The 18932-nt window shown below is 49.4% G+C and overlaps 1 protein-coding gene across 1 annotated transcript in view; it reads left to right on the top strand.

Annotated features, from left to right (window-relative positions):
• The window catches only part of LOC103596746 (regulatory-associated protein of mTOR-like), a 144175-nt gene extending 131173 nt beyond the window's left edge, over positions 1-13002 (top strand). The window contains exons 7-9 of the mRNA XM_008580441.1: positions 3048-3149; positions 10405-10488; positions 12826-13002. Of these exons, the coding sequence (XP_008578663.1) occupies positions 3048-3149; positions 10405-10488; positions 12826-13002 (363 nt within the window). The remainder of the gene's footprint in view (positions 1-3047; positions 3150-10404; positions 10489-12825) is intronic.
• Positions 13003-18932: the final 5930 nt, after the last annotated feature.

Raw genomic sequence — 18932 nt, 5'->3', positions numbered from 1 at the left:
GTAGCAGATTTAGGGCCGGCCCGGTGGCGCACTGCTACAGTGCGCCGCTTGGGAGCACGGTGGCGCTCCCGCCGAGGGTTCGGATCCCGCATACAGACTGGTTCCTGCTCACTGGCTGAGCGAGGTGCAGGCGCAGCGCCGAGGGTTGCGATCCCGTTGCCGGTCCCGGTCCAGTACGGGCGCGACACTGAGGGTTGCGATCCGTTGCCGGACACGAAAAAAGACAAAAAGGAAAAAAAAAAAAAGAAGTGGCAGATTTAATTAACAACGAAATAGACCCCTATCAGCATTGGTGTGTGTCGACGCCGGGAGAGAGTCCAGGAGGAGGATTCCCACATAGTGGGAAGCTCAGGATAATTGACATTCTTGGAGGGATTAGAGAGAGCCCTTATGCAAACTGAGAAGTCATCCAGGCAGGTTGACCCCTGGCAGGTGACTTTTAAGCGTATCATGGCCAGGCTGTCACTTGCTATCCCTGATCCAAACATACGGAGGCATGGCTTGTCAGGACAGACGTCAGCCAACCTCAGCATGTTTGGATCAGGAACAGCAAATGAGAAAAACAGCAGGTGCGTTAAGATTAGCCGTAGCAAAGTCCGGATGGATTAGTCATAACCCCGAGGCTCTCCCCTGACCTTCCCATTTTCGCTCCATTGTGCGTGGGCACCTGCTTGTAGAACACAAATCCTGGGACTCCTGGGCTGGCAGCAGAGCACAGTGCCCAGCAACAGACTTGTCCTGGGCGGCCCAGGCATGTGGTCTGCGTGGGCACCTGCTTGTAGAACACAAATCCTGGGACTCCTGGGCTGGCAGCAGAGCACAGCGCCCAGCAACAGACTTGTCCTGGGCGGCCCAGGCATGTGGTCGCAGCCAGGTGACTTAGCCCTCCGCCCACAAGGATGAGCGCCAGAGTTGTCCTCCAGAACATTCATCCTGGTTCCGCTTCCCCCAAGAATCTACACCGTGGCTTTGACACGCAGTGGAGGTGGTCTGGGAGATTTGGTCCAGAATATCATCTCCATAAATCACCGTTAGAGAAATGTGGGGCAGCTCTCAAGATGCTTTATAGAACATTATTTAAAATGTGGAACCACTCTTGTGGCAGGAGTGGCCCTGACTTGTCAGCTTCCCCATGGTTTCAGGAAGTATGGCAAACGTCACAGCACGCCTTGCTGCCACGGCCTGCTTTTCCTTTTCTTTCGGCTTTAGTTGGAACAATCAGGAAGTGTCATCTTTCTGCGTGGAGCAGTTGCTCCAGCAGTGAGCGACATGTGAGAATTCTAGGGTGAAAGCTAATGTGAAAGAGAGAGGAGGTGTGGTTGTCCACATGGCCTGCTTCCACTCACAGACTGGAGTGCTCCCTAACTCAGGACAGCTGTGTTCTCACTGGGTGGGGGGCAGGCACCCAATGAGATTCTTTTAAACCGATTTGTGAGTAATCCACACTTGAAAACAGGAAACTACATTGGGGGCTCCATTCCACCTTCACAGGTTGCCCTGCAAATGGGATTACCTTACATAAGCAGATGTGCAGAAACGTGAATTCCCAAAGGGTGAACATTCCCTGCCGAATTCTCACCAGGTGCTGACTCCTTATGAAGGCCCAGGCTCCGGCACCGCTTCCCCGTGGGCTCGCCTGGAGGTGGGCTCCAGAGTGCCTGCCCCATGCGTGTACGCGTCCACACGTGTCCACATGAGCCGGGACCTGGGAGCACAGCCAGACCCTGCTATGGCAAGGGACGAGGGGATCCCTGCCCTCCTCCTCTCACACGCAGTCACCGCTTCCCTCCGGGAGAAAATAGGAAGCGGGAAAGAGGGGCAAGGGGATGGGAGGGAGAGAGTTCTATTTTTTGAGTTGTGTTTGATTTGTCTTCTGGACTCAAGGAAGGCAGAACTGTGCTTTCAGCTGAAATGGCCCTATAAGAAAGAGAAACCCAGCAGGCTTTCCAGTTCCCAGACCCTCTCCCCATGGCCTGTCACCCGCCTCCCTGAGCCTCCTTCCTGTGGCTTACCTGGTGCTTGTCATTGCTGGTAAAGGCACCACTCTGCAGCCCCTAGCTGTGTGAGGACAAGCCAACGTGATGACCCACTGCCAGCTTCTCCTGCTGTCCCCCCAACCCTGACTCCAGTGTCCCTCTGACTCACTAGCACCGGGCCAGTGGTCCTGCCGCCTGTTGGCCGTCCTCACCCCACCTTCCCCACGACCAGGAACTAGGTCCTACTCCCCGTACTCCCTCTACCTTCCACCCCCACAGTGCTCGAGCAAATGCACCACTGTGTGCTCTGAGCTGCGGCCACACAGTGAGGCCAGCTGGGGAGCCCAGGCCCACGCACAGGATCCACCGTGAACTTGTTTGCGGTCATCCCCCGAGGGGCCTCATAGGCTGCCTGATGGGTCTGATCAGGTCGTCCTCTCAACACACTCTCGTCCGTGGTGTCCAGCCCACCGCGTGCTCCTGCTGTCCCTCCATGGGCTTCACTGTCTCCTTTGCAGATTCCTCCTCATCTCTTTGGCCTCTATATTAGAGGGCCCCAGGCTCGGTCCTGGGTCCCTTCTCTTTCTCACTTAACTTTTAAAAAAATCTGTGTGCCAGTGCCTCCTAAATTTGTGTCTCTAGCCCAGACCTTTCTCCTGAACCGCAGACTTGTGTAGTCAGCTGCCCAGTGGTGTCTTCACTGGATATCCAGTAGACATCACAAGCTCAGCATGTCTGGGGCTGAATGCCTGACACTCTTCTCCCAAACGTGCTTCTCTTGCAGCTTCCTTCTCGGTGACCTCATCCTTCAGGTGCTCAGTCCTGAAGCCTTGGTGCCATGCCCGACCCCCTCTTTCTCTTACCACTTCTGGTCCACTCACAAGTCTCATTGGCTCTTCCTGTACAGCATATGCAGAGTGTGACCCTTCTCACCACCATCCTGACCCTTCTCAGCACCGTCCGTCCCTCCCCTGGACTGTCATGGTCCTGCCGGGTGGGGCATGCAGCGGCAAGCCTGTCTCCTGGAGAACCGTGGGTCCCTAACAAGCACCCCCTCTGCTTGTCCCACAGCACAGCCCGTTCTTTGCTGAGCAGCTGACAGCGTTCCAGGTGTGGCTCACGATGGGCGTGGAGAACAGGAACCCCCCTGAGCAGCTACCCATTGTCTTGCAGGTGAGTTTCTGCAGCCAGGCCAGATGGGCTGTGGTCTCCCTGGAAGGAAGCCCAAATCCACACAAGTCCCCAGGGGTGTGTGGGTGCCTGTGGCTGTGCTCTGGGCCACAAATCCAATGAGGAATCACTGGGGCCAAGTGCATATTTATCCCTAAAGGGCTTTCCTGATAAAGTCATTGAATTCCCCTCCTCCAGCCTCAGTTAAATATGAATGTGGAATGTCGCCAGCTGCCCTCTCCCACCCCTCCCGTTTGCACTTCAGGAATTTCAAACAAGCGTCCTGTCATGCTGGCTCTCAGCACCACTGCCTCCTTTGTTTCGGAAGGACATGAGCTGTGAGCCGGTCCCGGAGGGAAAGGAAGAGGTGCATGAGCGAGCTGTGGACAGGCCCTGGTGGGCTCCCACCCTGCATCTCGGGGCTCACCCAGGCGCGGTGCCTGGGCCGGCGTTGATCACATTCAGACCATGACCCGTTCCTGGGTTGGGAGATCATTTTCTCAGGTCCCAACAGCTTATTTTTTGGTTGATGAGATTGGAGGGAAATACCGGGTTCTTCATAGGCAGTGAAATTAGGAAGATTTCACAAAACTTTTGTTTCAGTGAATGTGAACTTGTGGGGAGGTGTGTGGGTCAGATCGTGGTGTAAGAAAAGCTGCTTTAGGGCCGAGCCCGTGGCGCACTCGGGAGGGTGCGGCACTGGGAGCGCAGCAGCGCTCCCGCCACAGGTTCAGATCCTATATAGGGATGACCGGTGAGCTCACTGGGTGAGCGCGGTGCGGCCGGTCTCAAAAAGGACAAAAAAAAAAAAACTGCTTTACTCTGGGACAGCATCCAGGGAGTTTAGCCACCATTGGTCAGTGTAGACACCAAGGTCTATTGACTCACTTCAGAAGCTGGAAAAGATTTTTCATGATGGGGTGGGGGTGGTTGAACGTGGGCAGAAGCTGTGGACATCCGTGGGGAGGGTTGTGCCAGCAGCAGGGCACGGGGGGCCCTCCCAGCTGCGTGGAGAGAAGGAGCTCCGCCTCCGGGCCGGCCATGCTGAGTGCCAGAGAAGTCGGCTCATCTCCTCCCCAGAGGCTGGTTAGGTAGGTTACCTTGCCTCTTGGGAGTAGGGACGTGAGAGTCATCATTCCCCTGTCTAAGGACATGTACCTCACTTCCTTCCAAGAAGGGCTTGTACTTTCTTATCAAGGTTGCTAACCTCATTGTGATGGACACCATCATCAATCTCCTCCAGACCAAATGTTCACTCTGAGTGGCTCCCGCTTCTGCGGGGACATTTAAGAACAGAGGAACAGTTTATCTCTGCCGTGGTCACGGGACAAGGCGACCCTCCCTTCCAGCATTCAGACAGCCGGGGATGGGGGCTCAGTCTTCACGCAGCAGAACTGAGGTGTCCCCTCTCTCAGGAATCTCAGCCAGCAGAGGGAGCTGAGGAGGGAACGTGCATATACAGGTTGTGGACATGTGACAATGGCCGTCTGCGTCAACAGTCCGGGGACAACAAAGAATGACGCTGTGCAGTTCTTCACCACAGGTCCTTTTTGTGCCTTTTGTACTCTGTACCTGCTTCCTTCCAGACGTTATAAAATGCATGCAAAAATTATTACTGTTCCTCTTATATGCTTCTAAATTAGTTTAAGGACATCCTGAGATTATAAGGTAAGCAATAAACAAACATTTTCAAAACCAAAAAGTGCAACAAAGCCAAAATCACTGGACGTTTGGTGGAGGCCAGTCTTTCTCTTTAAACGAGTGCAGGAAGGTGGATCGGTATGAGTGACGGGACAGACAGGATCTGGAGGTTGGCAGTGGCACAGGTTGGCTCTGCTGTGCTCCACAACTCCACTTGGGTCACCAGAATGTCCATCTGAGGACACTGTGGCTCTCCCCCAACCTGCCTGTTATTTCAGCAATGTGATGGATAGTACCGTCTTCTCAAAAACAGGAGCACGATGCCAAGCGTGTTGAATCCAGTTCTTCAGGTCTGGCACACAATCCTTTTGTAAGTGGCCTTCTATTGACTTTTTTTTAATGTTCCATTTACAATCCACACTCCCTCAGGGAAAGAGAGATCCTAGTAAAGCCAACTTTCGGATAGCAAAATAAGGGAAAATAACTCAGAAAAGAAAGTGAGGCATGCTCTTCACACAAACGTGCTGCAGATTCTCCGTCATGATGGAGAGGCCTGTCTCCTGCTGTGCCCCTCCTGGATCAACGTGTGAACCTTTGCTCACAGGAAAATGAGGAACGACAGCGCACAGGGGAACTTGCTCCCTCTGGAGAGGCCTGTCTCCTGTTGTGCCCCTCCTGGATCAACGTGTGAACCTTTGCTCACAGGAAAATGAGGAACGACAGTGCACAGGGGGACTTGCTCCCTCTGGCGTGGCCCAGAGGGCCAGCTTCTCTCTCATTAATTTGCTTAACTTCCCCATACTTTATCTTAAGAACCTTCACTTTTGCCAAAGCCTGGACCCTGTTATCCATAAATTACCCTCTGGTGCATTGGCAAGTCAGACAATGTTACTTCAGGGGAGAGAATTTTAGTCTTTATAGCTTTTCAGATCCCTGCTCCTTTTTCCCCAAGGCAGAGTGAATTTTCTCCTCCTCAAACCTGGTGGCACTAGCTGCTGACTGACTGTCCAGGGTCCTGTGAGGCGTCGCACAGGCCAGCTGCTGTGTGTCCCTTGTGTAAATGTGAATGTGGAAACACGCCTGTCTTGTCCAGCCTCCACGTCCTTTTCTGCCTTTTAAAAATATAAATCAGCAGAGGGAATAGGAAGACCTCATGTTTAAAAAACTTTTTCTGTTTTGCCACAACTCTTCATTGGTGGTGTCTGCTGGGCGCTGTCACCTCCGGAGGATTCTGAAATATTGCAGGGTTGCAAAGTCCTGGTGCACTTGGCCTTTGGTTCTGCGGGGGCTCTGCCCATGACTTGACGTTCTTGTCTGCATTCCCCTCGGGTGGCATGTGAGCAGAGAAGCCCCTGGCAGAAGAATGAGGAATATCGATACTGTAAAAAGGAGAGGGAAGAAAGTTATTTTATAGGATAAAATTTTAGCACCTTTAACACAGATCTTGCAAATCAGTTTGAGCATTTATTTCATTAGGAAAACCTTGCTTGCTCTCAATGCATCATTTTATTTACAAATAAGATTTGGGGTCTGAAAGTACAGGATTATTATTAGGCGGCAGCAGGATAATAGCCTCGGTGTTATTACTGTACGTATTATAAACCTCAGTGACTCCAAAATTACACTGATTATCAGATGTTCCTGGGCGCCCGGCCTGCAGGCTCCAGCACTCCAGGGCTGGAACTTGAGGGTCTGGTTTTTTACCAGGCAGCTCTACCAAATATATCTCAGTTCAGAAGCTGGAACACTCTCTTTGTGCACAAGGCAAATGAAATTTGACTACCTTCGAGTTCTGTTTTAATTCGTGTGGCCATGATTAATCTTTAGTTTGGATTGCCTCAGGTGAAAAGAAATTTCAATAATTCATTCAGTTCACCGTTGTTTGTCTCTATAATTTCCATTGATCCTGGGGCAGGGTTTTTTAAAGTACAAATACAAACCTATTAAGAAAACAGTCCTTATTTTAAAAACAATTTTAACTGCTGTGGGGCACTAATGTGTGTTTCCTCAGCATGTGCCTCTCTTGCCGTGTGAGGCTGAGTGAATCAGAGAGGGTCATGTCATAGTGGAGACTGTGAACTGGCGTCCCTTCAGGTTTTGTCATTTGCACGTAAAACATGGTGATGGAGACTTGTTACCGGGTCAGTGCACATGTAAGACAGGTGATGCAGCTGCTCTCATCAGACCTCTCAGCCCTGCATAGCTGTTTCCTGCACTGCCAGTTAATCTGCAGCTGCTCACCTTAAAAACTGAGCTTTGTACCTGTTTACAGGGTTTTAAACATCAACAGCGATCATAAAACCATCTCTGTAAGCTTTAGGTATATTTGGTGTCATTGATTTTTGATGGATTGAAGCTAAGACTAGGACCACCTCCTTCCACAAACCTAGAAAACAGAAGGCTCTCCTCGCCCTGGATCATCTAGAATCTTGAACCTCAGGCAGCTTCGTGTGCTTTAAAAACAAGCAGTCGCCAGTCCAAAGGCTTCTGAAAGGCTGAGCCGTCCTGTAACTTCTGGAACTGTGACATCGCGCTAGATCCTTTACATTCTTTTTTTTTTTTTTAATTTTTATTGAATCACGATTATACATATTTTGGGGGTTCAATGCTGACATACATTTATCAAATCAATATTACTACAAATCGTACTTATTCTTTATGTCCCTTGTCCAATCTCTCCCTATCCCCCTCTCACTCTCCCTTCCCACTCCCCCCTCCCACCTCTGATAACCCTAGATTTCTTCTCTCCTTCTAAAAGAGTAATGCATGGGCCGAGCCCGTGGCGCACTCGGGAGAGTGCGGCACTGGGAGCGCAGCAGCGCTCCCGCAGCGGGTTCAGATCCTATATAGGGACGGCCGGTGCGCTCACTGGCTGAGCGCGGTGCAGCCAGTCTCAAAAAGGACAAAAAATTTTAAAAAATAAAATAAAAATAAAAGAGTAATGCTTACTCTTGATTTGTTGCCTAGATGAGCTGTCCAATGCTGAGAGGTGTGTTCAGGTCCCCCAATATTACCATAGACCAGATGCTTCTGTCACTCTGGAATGGGCTTTGTGAAGAGAGACATCTTCTTCTTTTCTTTGGTCTCTGCTGGTGACTCCTTGTGTCAGTGTACTCTACTGGCTGGTGAACCATCTGCATGGTGGTTGTGGCGTCTAGCCACTTTCACAGCAGCCGTGGTTACTGTGGTGGCTGTGGTGGGCCGCCAACATGGAGGTGACGTTTTCGACATGCTCCTTGGTTCTGGTGGTGTGCCTGGTTTTGATGGGGAGGTCTGGTGCCTGGACCATGCCTCAAGTCCCCGGATCCTGGGCAGGCCCCAAGGTGCTGGTGGTGTGCCTGGTTGGGGGGGGTCCAGTCCTCAGCTTCATGCTTCGGGTCCCCTGGGCAGGCCCCGAGACACTGGCAATATGCCTAGGCCAGAACTAATTTTTTGTCCTTGCTTACTTCTAGAATGGGGGAACTTCCTGTGGGGACCAGTATTTGAGCTGTGTGGTTTAACTAAATTGCTACTTTGCTGCTGATCCCTAGGGAAGGCTTTTTGTGTGGCTCAGGTTTTAATGTTTCACTTTGTAGGTACTTCTGGCTCTCCAGAGACCCAGCACACCTGGGTTGTGTAGAAACTCTGATCTGGGCCTGAGTCTTTTCATCAAACTGCACCCCATGCAATTCTATATTCTTGAGCAGTCTCCTCTGAGTGGTCTTGTGCTGATTGGGAGGCAGATCAGCTGTCCTTGCTGTGCCCCAGTGTTCCCCCAGTGGGCCTGTCTCCCCCACCGCCCATGCTGCAAACACTTCCCGGCACACAGCCTGTCCCTTGCGATGACTCACTGGCCTCTGAGTGGCTCCTTTTTTTCACTTGTTGTGGCTCCTTGGTCCTATGTGGGTTCATGGGAACTCTATTAGTGGTCTTGCTGGCCTGGGGGCCACCAAGGCCCTCTTCTCCCCTGCCGCCTACATGGAACTTCATCTGAAGGGCACAGCTGCAGCTTTTGCCAGCTCCTGCTCTGTGTGCTCAGCAGCTTCAGCCTTAAAGCGGCCATGGCATGAAATGGTCAGAGCAGTTTTTTCTTTCTCTCATTGTGGATTCTCCCACCTTCATGCACTCCGTAGGTCTCTCCTCCTCTTCCCCTGAGCTCTAGCAGCCCCACCTTGGCTGTTGTTGCTTTTTTATAGTTGGAAATTGATTGATTGATTTGTGGGAGAGAGTGACACTGGGGACTGTCTATTCTGCCATCTTGACCAAAAGCCTCATCCTTTACATTCTTTATCTCATGTAATTTCGAGAAGCTCAAGTATTATTATCTCCGTTTTTCTTGATAAGGAAACTGAAGTTTCCAGAAGTTGATAATTTAGGCCACACTGTTAGGAAATGGTAGAGGCAGTGGACAGAAATGCTCCAGATCAGAGGGACTTGGTACACATGCCCTCCAGTGTAAGCACCATAAAGGAAACAGTCAATATAGATGACTCCATGAAAAACATAAAACTTTGATATAACAAGAAAAGAGAAAATGTGTGCAAAACACATGTCAAAGGTTGCTCTCTTTATTTGATAAAGAACCCTACACATCAGTAGGAAAGAGCCAAATGAAGTAGACAATAAGGACATGCATGGCCAGACTACTAGAGAAGTAGCCAGTTATCCTATGAAAAAATACTTAACTTCACAGGTAACCAGAGAAATTTAGATTAAAAGGATATATTTTCACCTGTCACATCAGCAAATGATATTAGTGTCATATGGGCTAGTATTGTCCTACAGGTGTTTAATTTGTTATTTAATTTAATAAAACCCTGTGGGTAGGTACTTTATTTTCCTTGTCTTATAAATTAACGAATTAAGGTTCGGTGATGTGGAGTGGTTTGCCCAAGGTCACGTAGCCATGAGCTTGCGTGGTCATCAGCAAAGGCAGTGGGAGTAGCACCCACGGGCTGCTTCTCGAGGCAGGATTCGGTCCAGCTGGAGGGAAGTTTGGTCATATAAGTACGTGTTCTCCAGCCCCGTGATTTTGATTCTCAGATCTGTCCTGGGGAAAAAAGCATGTAAATGTGCGGAGATGTGCCTGTTAGGATACTTAGCACAACACTTTTATAATAGCGAAACTTTGATGATAATTTAAACATCCAGCGTCGGAATTGTTTATACAAGTTATGCACTTGACACAGCCAGGACATACCTTGTGATGTGGAACAGTACTCACCATGTATTATTTAGTTAAAAAAGGAGATGAGAAATATAATAATACATTATCCAGTGTAGAATAAATAAGGGAAGTGTGTATACAAAGAACAATGACTGGAATTTTACATTCCAAAATTTCACCAGTGTTATTTTTTTAAATGTAATTTAAAAGTGTTTGCTCTAAGACTTTCTGCAGTGAGCATATTTTACTTGTGTAATGAAGGAACAAGAAGTGTTTTCTTAACCTATATCAAAGCATGCACTGTAGAGAACGGAGCACCCGCTGTAGGTAAATGAATGAATGAACCAGCAGACAGATCTGAGTAGTGTGGTCAGACCCCTGCACAGCTGACAGCTTGTGCGGGGAACTTTTTCAAAGGGCTGCACCTCAGTACAGTTCGGCAGTGACACGATTTCATTCTTATCTTTCCAGGTGCTGTTAAGCCAAGTGCACCGGCTGAGAGCTTTGGACTTGCTGGGAAGATTCTTGGACTTGGGCCCCTGGGCGGTAAGCCTGGTGCGTGCCTTCTGCATTAACTCTGGGAGTGGTGGGTGGGGTGGAGAGTAGGCTCCATGTCACTCTGTGATCTTATTTCTTGATCCAGAACCAACCACAGCTGTTTGATACAGGGTAAGTTTCCAACGTGGGGACATCCAGCAAATCCTAAGGCCCTCAACGTTCCCTGTGTGCCTATGAAGTTTTGGGGTTCTGTTTTGTTTCGCACTGTTCTTCCATCTGATGTTAGACTTCGACTTTGCGGGACAGAGAGTGTGTTTGGTGTATCACCTTCTACAGAGGGCTCACCCCAGCCACTGCTGAGAAGCTAGAGCCCCTGGGCCAGGCCACACCTGGAGGACTGTGGCACACACCCGGGCCACAGCCAGGAGGAGTTTTTGAATCCTCATTCACTCTTTTAAGCACAGTTCTGAAACACTTTTCTGGTTACTCATTCTATAAAATGGTAGAAATGGCCATTTAAAACAGAAAAAATTGACAGAAATGGAATCAAGAAGTGATCATTTTTTCAGCCAATAAAGCACAAGGAAAGTAAAAGGGAGGTTGAGGGGAACCTACAGACTAAAGGAGATTCAAGAGACCTATCAGCCAATTATAACATACAGATCTTGATTGGTTCTGCTTGCAAGTAAAAGTTTAAAAGTTGAAGTTTGAAATATTAATATTCCTGAAACAATTAGAAATTTTACATGAACTGGATATTGGATGTTATTAAAGAATACTTGTCCATCTTTTTAGGCGTGGTAATGGTATTGTGATCATGTTTTTTCATGTTTCTTTATATAATGTCAACAACAGTGATAATTGGTAGTCTGCCCAAGACTCTCTCGAAGGAAGAGAGAGAAAGTCTAAAAGTAGGAAGAATAATTCAGCACTCATCATCCGGGCCATTTAATAAAAGAGACCTTATTTTTTAAGAGATGTACGCTAAGTGTTCACAGCTGAAGTCGCGTGACACAGGATTTGCTTCCACGTCCTGCAGGCGAGGAGCAGGCGGGTGAGGTAGGATGGCGAGGCGGGTGCTGAGTTAATGTCTCAGGAGCGAGGCCAGGAGCGTGCAGAGTCTAGCAAAGTAGTCTCCCTGCTTCTGTATATTTAAGTTTTTCATTATGTGATGCCAACTAAGCATGATCATCCATACTCCAACATGGAAGGAAGAGAGAGATCTGAAGTGGGACGAATAACTCAGCCCTCATCATCTGGCCGTTTATACTCCAAGGCGCCTGAGGCCCTGGCTAGCTCACCACAGAGTCAAGTCATCTGGGGAAAGTCTGGTGTGACTCCTGGATCACTGCTGTGTGTGTGTGCACACGGGTGTGCATGGTGACCTCGCTCAGTCACTGTGGAGGAGCTGGGGCTGTCCTCCTTATGCTCTTCAAGGAGACAGAGAAGCATGTACTTGAAACATTGTAGAAAAATTTTCTTTTATGTGGCTATTTCTTTTTTCAAACTAATTTTGGTCCTGTATTCAAACTAATTTTGGTCCTGTAAAGAACAAAGCTTTTGCTAATTGGAAATTTTGCTTATATATGAACAGGTACTGGATAAATGATGTATTCTTACAGGTACAGATTTTGGCTCTCAGGTGTGGGCCTGACCACCTGAACCAGAGAAACAAAGTGCTCGTTCCTCATTAAACATGACCTTAGCAGGGAAGGGATACAGGCCTTGCCACTGGACGTTGGCCTGGGTCACACTGCCTCCACTCTCCTGGCTGCAGAAGGAATACCTTTGGGAAGTCTTTGGAATTCCAGCCATGTTGGGATAAGGACATAGCAAAACTTTCGGAGATCGAAAGTAGCCAGACTGCCCAGTTGTCCTACACACTGTGACCCCTTCCTCTCTTACTGCCCTGCCTCTGAGAGCAAGGGGTGCCTCCAGGGATGATAACGCTGCCAGGAACTAGCACCGGAGAGCCCCTGGGAAGACCAGAGCTGCTCCTTGTGTTAGCCAGGGCAGGTGTCTTCCCCGAGGCTGACCCCAGGTGCAGATGTAGTGTTAGAGAGGTGGGGAGTGAGCTGGGAGAGGTGAATGCAGCTCCCCATGTGTGCACCACCATCGAGGGGCCTGAGCAGACAGGCCCACGGGGGGCGAGGATGATGGTTCCCAGTAGATTAATTCTAGTCTCTTGAGACCAGTCGAGGAATTCCAGGAATGAAGTCAGAGATGAATGAACCTGGAGGAGCCCGTCTGTACATTAGGGGAGGCCCTTCCCTCCTGTCGCTTTTCCCACACTTGCCAACGGTGATGGCGCAGCTATGTCCGGAGCATGCCACCTGCCCCTGTGCACCTTGCCCCCTCGCAGACAGCCCTCGCTGACTGTCCTCTCTCCCCTAGGCCTTGTCTGTCGGCATCTTCCCCTATGTGCTGAAACTGCTCCAGAGCTCAGCCCGTGAGCTCAGGCCACTACTCGTCTTCATCTGGGCCAAGATCCTCGCTGTGGACAGTGTGAGTCATCCCCGCCGGTCCTCTTGGGGGGTGGACTGCCCCACCCCAAATGACAGTGCCTGCTGAGCAGGGACAGGCACACCATAGGCGCGGGGGTCAGGGGGTGCCGGTCCCCCTTCCACACTGACTCCTGCATTTCTGGTCCTGCCCCTTCTCCCAGCCCCCTCCCTTCTCTAGGCGCTGCTGGTCCCTTCCTCTCTCTCCCGGGATAAAATGAAATGCTCCCTAGGCTCACCCGTCTTGTCATTCCTGGGCTTCCCTTAGGGCCCTGCACTGTTACCCTCCTGTCCCGGACAGTCCTTAGGCCGTCCTCTGTGCTTCTGACCACAGCAGGAAGTGACCCTGACCAAAACTCGGGCCTATCTCACCTGGGCACTGTATTGGCCTCTTCTGTCCCTGCCAGTGCTTTGCTCTTCCTCCAACCCCAAACACCTGAACAGTGGCACAGAGGCCCAGGCTGCCACCACCAAGTCTCTGTATGGACATGGCTAAGGCCCCGAGGCATTAGTGGTCACTTCTCCACACATGACTGCCCAGCTCTGCTGTCTCCATTCCACATCAGTTCCCAACTCCTCATCCCTGCTGGGCCCCTACAGTCACATGTTCACCCCACAGGGATGTAGCCAGGGGCCCTGTGTGCAGAGCTCTGCGCTGAAGTCTGCAGGTGATGTGGGTCAGCTGTCCCCATCACTGGCCTCAACAGGCTCACAATCCACTGGGGATAGCAGATACAAAACCTGCTACTGTGAGGCCAGAGTTGCATGCATGGGAGGCACCCACTGCAAGCGTGGCATTTCAGAAGAAGGAGGGTGAGAAGTCCCATGGTGCGGCTGCATTTGTGCTGAGCTGAAAGTGGGTGACGGGAGTGGAGGGCGGGGGACCTGGAGACAGCTGGAGCCAGGGATGGGGAGGCCAATCTATTTGGCTGGCAGCATGGGACAGGCAGTCATCATGCAGAGGACACGCCATTCCAGGTGGAGATGTTTGAGCTTTCTGTAGCAGCTATGGGAAATTAGTAAAGATTTTAGAGCAAAGAAACCATAAGAACTGAGCTGCGGTTTATAGAAACTGTCTGGATAAACTAGGAGAGTGGACTGAGGAGGTGAGGCCAGAGGGCAGGAGGGGCTGGCCAGGAAGCGTCAGGAGCTGAGTGGGGGACACCGAGCCTCAGTTTGAGCCCATGTGGTCAGGGGAATCAGTAGCACCCTCGGGGGTGCGTTCGGGAGACAACTGGAAATGAGATTTGTGGTCTAGGTCAGGATTCAGGGACCTCACCCACTTAGTGACAACAGCAGCTGTGACATGGAAGGAAGGCTTGAGGGCAAGGTGGAGAAAGAAGGTGGGAAAGGGATTGTTTACAGATACAGAAAAGGCTCCAGAACAAAGGCTGTGCACTGGGACTGGGGCAGGGTTAACCCTGCAGGGCTGCGGCCCTCATGTGTGGCAGTCTGCATGCAGGGGGAGGGCGTGGGCAGGGACAGCGGGAAGAGGGGGAACGGGGTGAGAGGGCCAAGCAGAGGAGCCTGGTAGGTGAGGGAGAGATGGGGGAGTTGGCATCAGTGAAGGGTGATTGGCTTTGCTGGCTTGTTTCTGAGGCAGTGGTCCTCACAGTCTCTAGTGGGGAAAAGAAGCAGCGGGGAAGCAGATCCTTGTGTCTTAGTGGACTCAGCCAGCCTGCTGTGTATGCATGTGTGGTCATACATGTGCTCGCATGTGTGCATGACGCTTTGTGCCAGGGGCTTTCATATGAAGAGTGTCTTCACTCTTGCATCAACCCATGAAGTGAGTGGGATTTTGCAGCTTATTTACAGATAAGGAAACACTCACTTCGGTCAGTGGCTCAGGACCACGTAACTGTGACGTGATGTGACGTGACAAGGGGCATCTGAGCTCGGCCCCTGAGGCTGGGTCTGGAGCTCTTAGTGAAGTCACAGAGTTGGGGCAGGAGGCTGGAGAGGCCATGGCCTTGGAGGCTTGGAAGGCCCATGTTCACTTTCCTGTGCAGCAAGTGAGGGGTCTTACAGCTGAGTGTGTCCCTGTCTGCTGCTCAGTCTGCTGCCCAGACGCCTGGTCCTCTCAGCCCTCCTCCTGGTCACTGTAGCAGAAGCCTGGCCTCATTCCTATTCCCTGTTGGCCATGCCAAGTTGGTCACCAGCACCTGCCTGAGCCCCTCCCCTTACCTTGGACCTTGTTTTGTGTCCCTGCTCTCCAGGCTGGCACTCCAAGTCCCATACCTGTCCTCCGCACTGTGCATCCTCACCCCCCAGTCCTGCACACTGCCACCGACAAAGCCACTAATGTATCCCTCTGCGTGAGCACCACTGCAAGCCCTTACTCAAATCTAGCCCAGGCCACTGGGTCCCTGGCACCTGCTCAGCCCCTCCCCATGCCCACCTGGCCAGGGCCCTCCCAGGTTACCCAGGCAGCACGCCCAGCCCTGACGATTGCCTCCCCACACCCCAAGCACTCATTAACAGCTTTCGCGTCAGGGCCCACACACTGGGGTTACTGCTGTAGGAGGGCCAAGGGGTTTCTAATGGAAGCAATCCCAGTACGTCTGCTTCCATTGTGAATGCTCTCGCTATTACATTATCTGTCTGGTTACTGTTAATGTGTGGGGCCCTTATTAATTTTTGTTTATTGATCTTGTACAGCAACTTGGTGAATTGTTATTTGTTCTGAATAGTTTACCTGTAGATTCTCATGTGCTGTTGGGCTGAGGGGGAGTGCACACTGTGGGGACAGTGATCTGACAGAGGCAGCATGGCTGGGGACCAAGAAACTAATCAGAGCACTTGGTGTTCTACAAGGAATTTGGTCCCACAGGGCCTCTCCACACTTAATATAATCCACCACAGGTCACTAGGCAGGTAAAGAGTCAGGAAAATATGACCCACACTGAGGAGAACATCATTCCATCAAAACCTGCTCAGCACTGCTGCAGGCGTGGTCATGCAGAGAGCTGTCAGAAATCTATTCCACATATTCATAAAGTTAACTTGGGACATGGAAGATATAAAAAGGACTCAACTCAGACTTCCAGAGATGAAGCCACAATGTGTGATGTGAAAAATGCACTGGATGGGTGAGTGGCTGATGGGCATAAGCCCTACAGAAGAACATAGTAATGGAAGCTGTCTAGAATGAAGCACCGCAGGAAAGAAGCTTTTATAGATGTTAAAGGAGCATTGTTGAGTTATGGGACAACTTGCAATTGGCGTAATATATAGTATTTGGGGGTCCCTAAAGGGAGTGGGCAGAAAAAATATTTGAAGAAATAATGGTTAAAAATGTTGCAAATTTGATGGAAACTATAAACCCATGGATCCAGGAAGCTCAATGAACCCCAAGCACAAGAAACATGGAGAAAGCTACACCAGGGCACATCATAATCAAACTACTTTAAAAATAGTTATAAATTTAAAACTCTAAAACTCTGCCAGTAAATAAAAAGGAACAGATGAGCAAAGATAAGGATGTCAGAAGATTTCTTATCAGAAGCGATGAAAACAAGCAGACAGTGGAGTGACATCTCTAAAGCACTGGAAGAAAAACTGTCCACCTAGAATTCCATACCCAGTGAAAATACATTCAAAAGTGGAGGCAAAATAAAGACCTTTAAAGACATCCAAAAGCTGAAAGAATTTATCACCAGCCAATTCATACTACCAGAAATGTTAAAGAAAGTCCTTCAGGCTGAAGGAAAATATTATCAGAGGGAAACATGGATTTACCCAAAGGAATGCAAAGCAGCAGAAATGAATACTAAGTGGATAAATGCATGATTTTTTTACTTAAATCTCTTTAAAAGATGCTTGTTTAAACAAAAATAACAACACTCTAGTTTGGCGTTTATAACACATATAAAAGCAAGATACACAGTAACAATAGCAAAAGAGTTAGGAGGGGAGAGACTAAGGGACACTGTTGTGGACTCTCAGACTTCATTTGAGGGGTCGGACGCCCCAGGAGAAGCATAATAGTTAAGGATGTGGCAATAGCAAAAGAGTTAGGAGGGGAGAGACTAAGGGACACTGTTGTGGACTCTCAGACTTCAATTGAGGGGTCGGACGCCCCAGGAGAAGCATAATAGTTAAGGATGTGGTGTGTGAAGCCTCAGGCGACCACTGAAATTAAAAAAAAATGTGCAGCTAATTAGCCAGCTAAGGAGGTAACAGGAAATCATAAATGTATACAACTAATGCAAAAGAAGGAAGAAAGTGGAAAGAGGGAACAAAGAGTAGATGAGACTGTAAGACCGGCCCAAAAGCACGAATCTTAACTTGATGGGAAGGCTCATCGCAAAGACCAGGAGGCACAGAGATCGATGCACAGGCAAGAGGTTTTTATTTCCGGCATGCTGGAGGTCGCCCCGTTTTCAGGACAGGAGCGGCCCCGAATTCACAATGCAAGCAGCTTTTATACAGTTTTTTTTACGGATATTGTGATAGGATCAACTGTTGGTTATCTGTGGCGCTTTTAGATTTACAGGTGGGCTTCAGCTGGCGCCTTTTGGGTTTACAGGTGGGTTTTAGCAGGCTGGCACCCCTTTAGCGCATTTCTCAATTGTTTACCTTCCCCGGGGTCTGGCTTGGTGGCCTTTGAACCAGCTATTTCCTGAAACCGGTGGGGGCTATTAATGTTTAGTGTGCTCGGGCCTGACCTTTGTCACGGCCCCTGATAAGCTGCGTTGCTTATGCATTGTTTAGTGTGCTCGGGCCTGACCCTTGTCACGGCCCCTGATAAGCTGCGTTGCTTATGCATTGTTACAAGACTGCGTACATTAAGGTTATATATTTTTTTGCAATTCTACTACTTATATTCTATGTCCCCCCTACATTTCAATTTATTTCCAACAAGACGAATAGGAAAAAATAAGAGGACAGATTTAAACTTCGTCATATGCAAATAGTCTAAATCCCACAATTAAAAGGTAGAGGTTGTCAGATTGGATATAAAACAAGAACGAACTCTATGCTGCCTATACAAAATGCACTTTCAATATGAAAACACAAGTAGATTAAAACTGGAAAGATGGGAAAAGAGACGCCGTACTACCACCTAGCAGAAGAAGGCCGCAGTGCCTAGTTAACACCAGACAAAGTAGGTTTGGGAGCAGAGTATTCTACCAGAGATAGAGAAAGTCATTTCATAATGCTCAAGGGGTCCATTCATCGAGAGAATGTAAAAGCCCTAAATGTTTATCAGCTAATAACAGAGTTTCAACATGAAACAAACTGGTGACACTGCAAGGAGGAGCAGGTACATCCATAGTTACAGTTTGAGACTTCAATACTCCTTTCTCAGTAGTGAACAGAACAAGTAGAGGAGAAATCAGTAAGGAGAGAGAAGACTTGAACAACACTGTCCACCAGCGGGACCTTTTATAGAATGCTCCAAACAACCACCACAGAATGCACATGCTTTTCTGGTGCCACTGGACATGTACCAAGATAGACCATCTCCTGGCCAAGAAACAAACCTCAACAGATTTGAAGAATTGAAATTATACAGAGTGTGTTCTACAGCCACGGTAGAGACAAACTCAGAATCAGTGATAGCTCATAGGAGAGTCTCTAAGCACTTGGAGACCAAGCAGCATACCTTTAATACCCTAAATAAATAATTTTTTAAAAAATAAATAAGTATTGGGCCGGCCCGGTGGCGCACTGCTACAGTGTGCCGCTTGGGAGCGCGGTGGCGCTCCCGCCGAGGGTTCGGATCCCACATACAGACCGGTTCCCGCTCACTGGCTGAGCGAGGTGCGGGAGCAACACCGAGGGTTGCGATCCCGTTGCCGGTCCCGGTCCGGTATGGGCGCGACACTGAGGGTTGCGATCTGTTGCTGGACACGAAAAAAGACAAAAAAAAAATAATAAATAATAAATAAATAAATAAATAAGTATAAAAATATGAATATGTAAAACCCACCGCCAATATCATCCTGAATGGGGGAAAACTGAAAGCTTTTCCTTTAAGAACAGGAACCAGACAAG

This window comes from Galeopterus variegatus, unplaced genomic scaffold, assembly GCF_000696425.1.
Source record: "Galeopterus variegatus unplaced genomic scaffold, G_variegatus-3.0.2 Scaffold2096, whole genome shotgun sequence".
Classification (NCBI taxonomy): domain Eukaryota; kingdom Metazoa; phylum Chordata; class Mammalia; order Dermoptera; family Cynocephalidae; genus Galeopterus; species Galeopterus variegatus.
The sequence above is the reverse complement of the archived record's forward strand: the minus strand, read 5'-3'. Positions and strand labels throughout refer to the sequence as shown.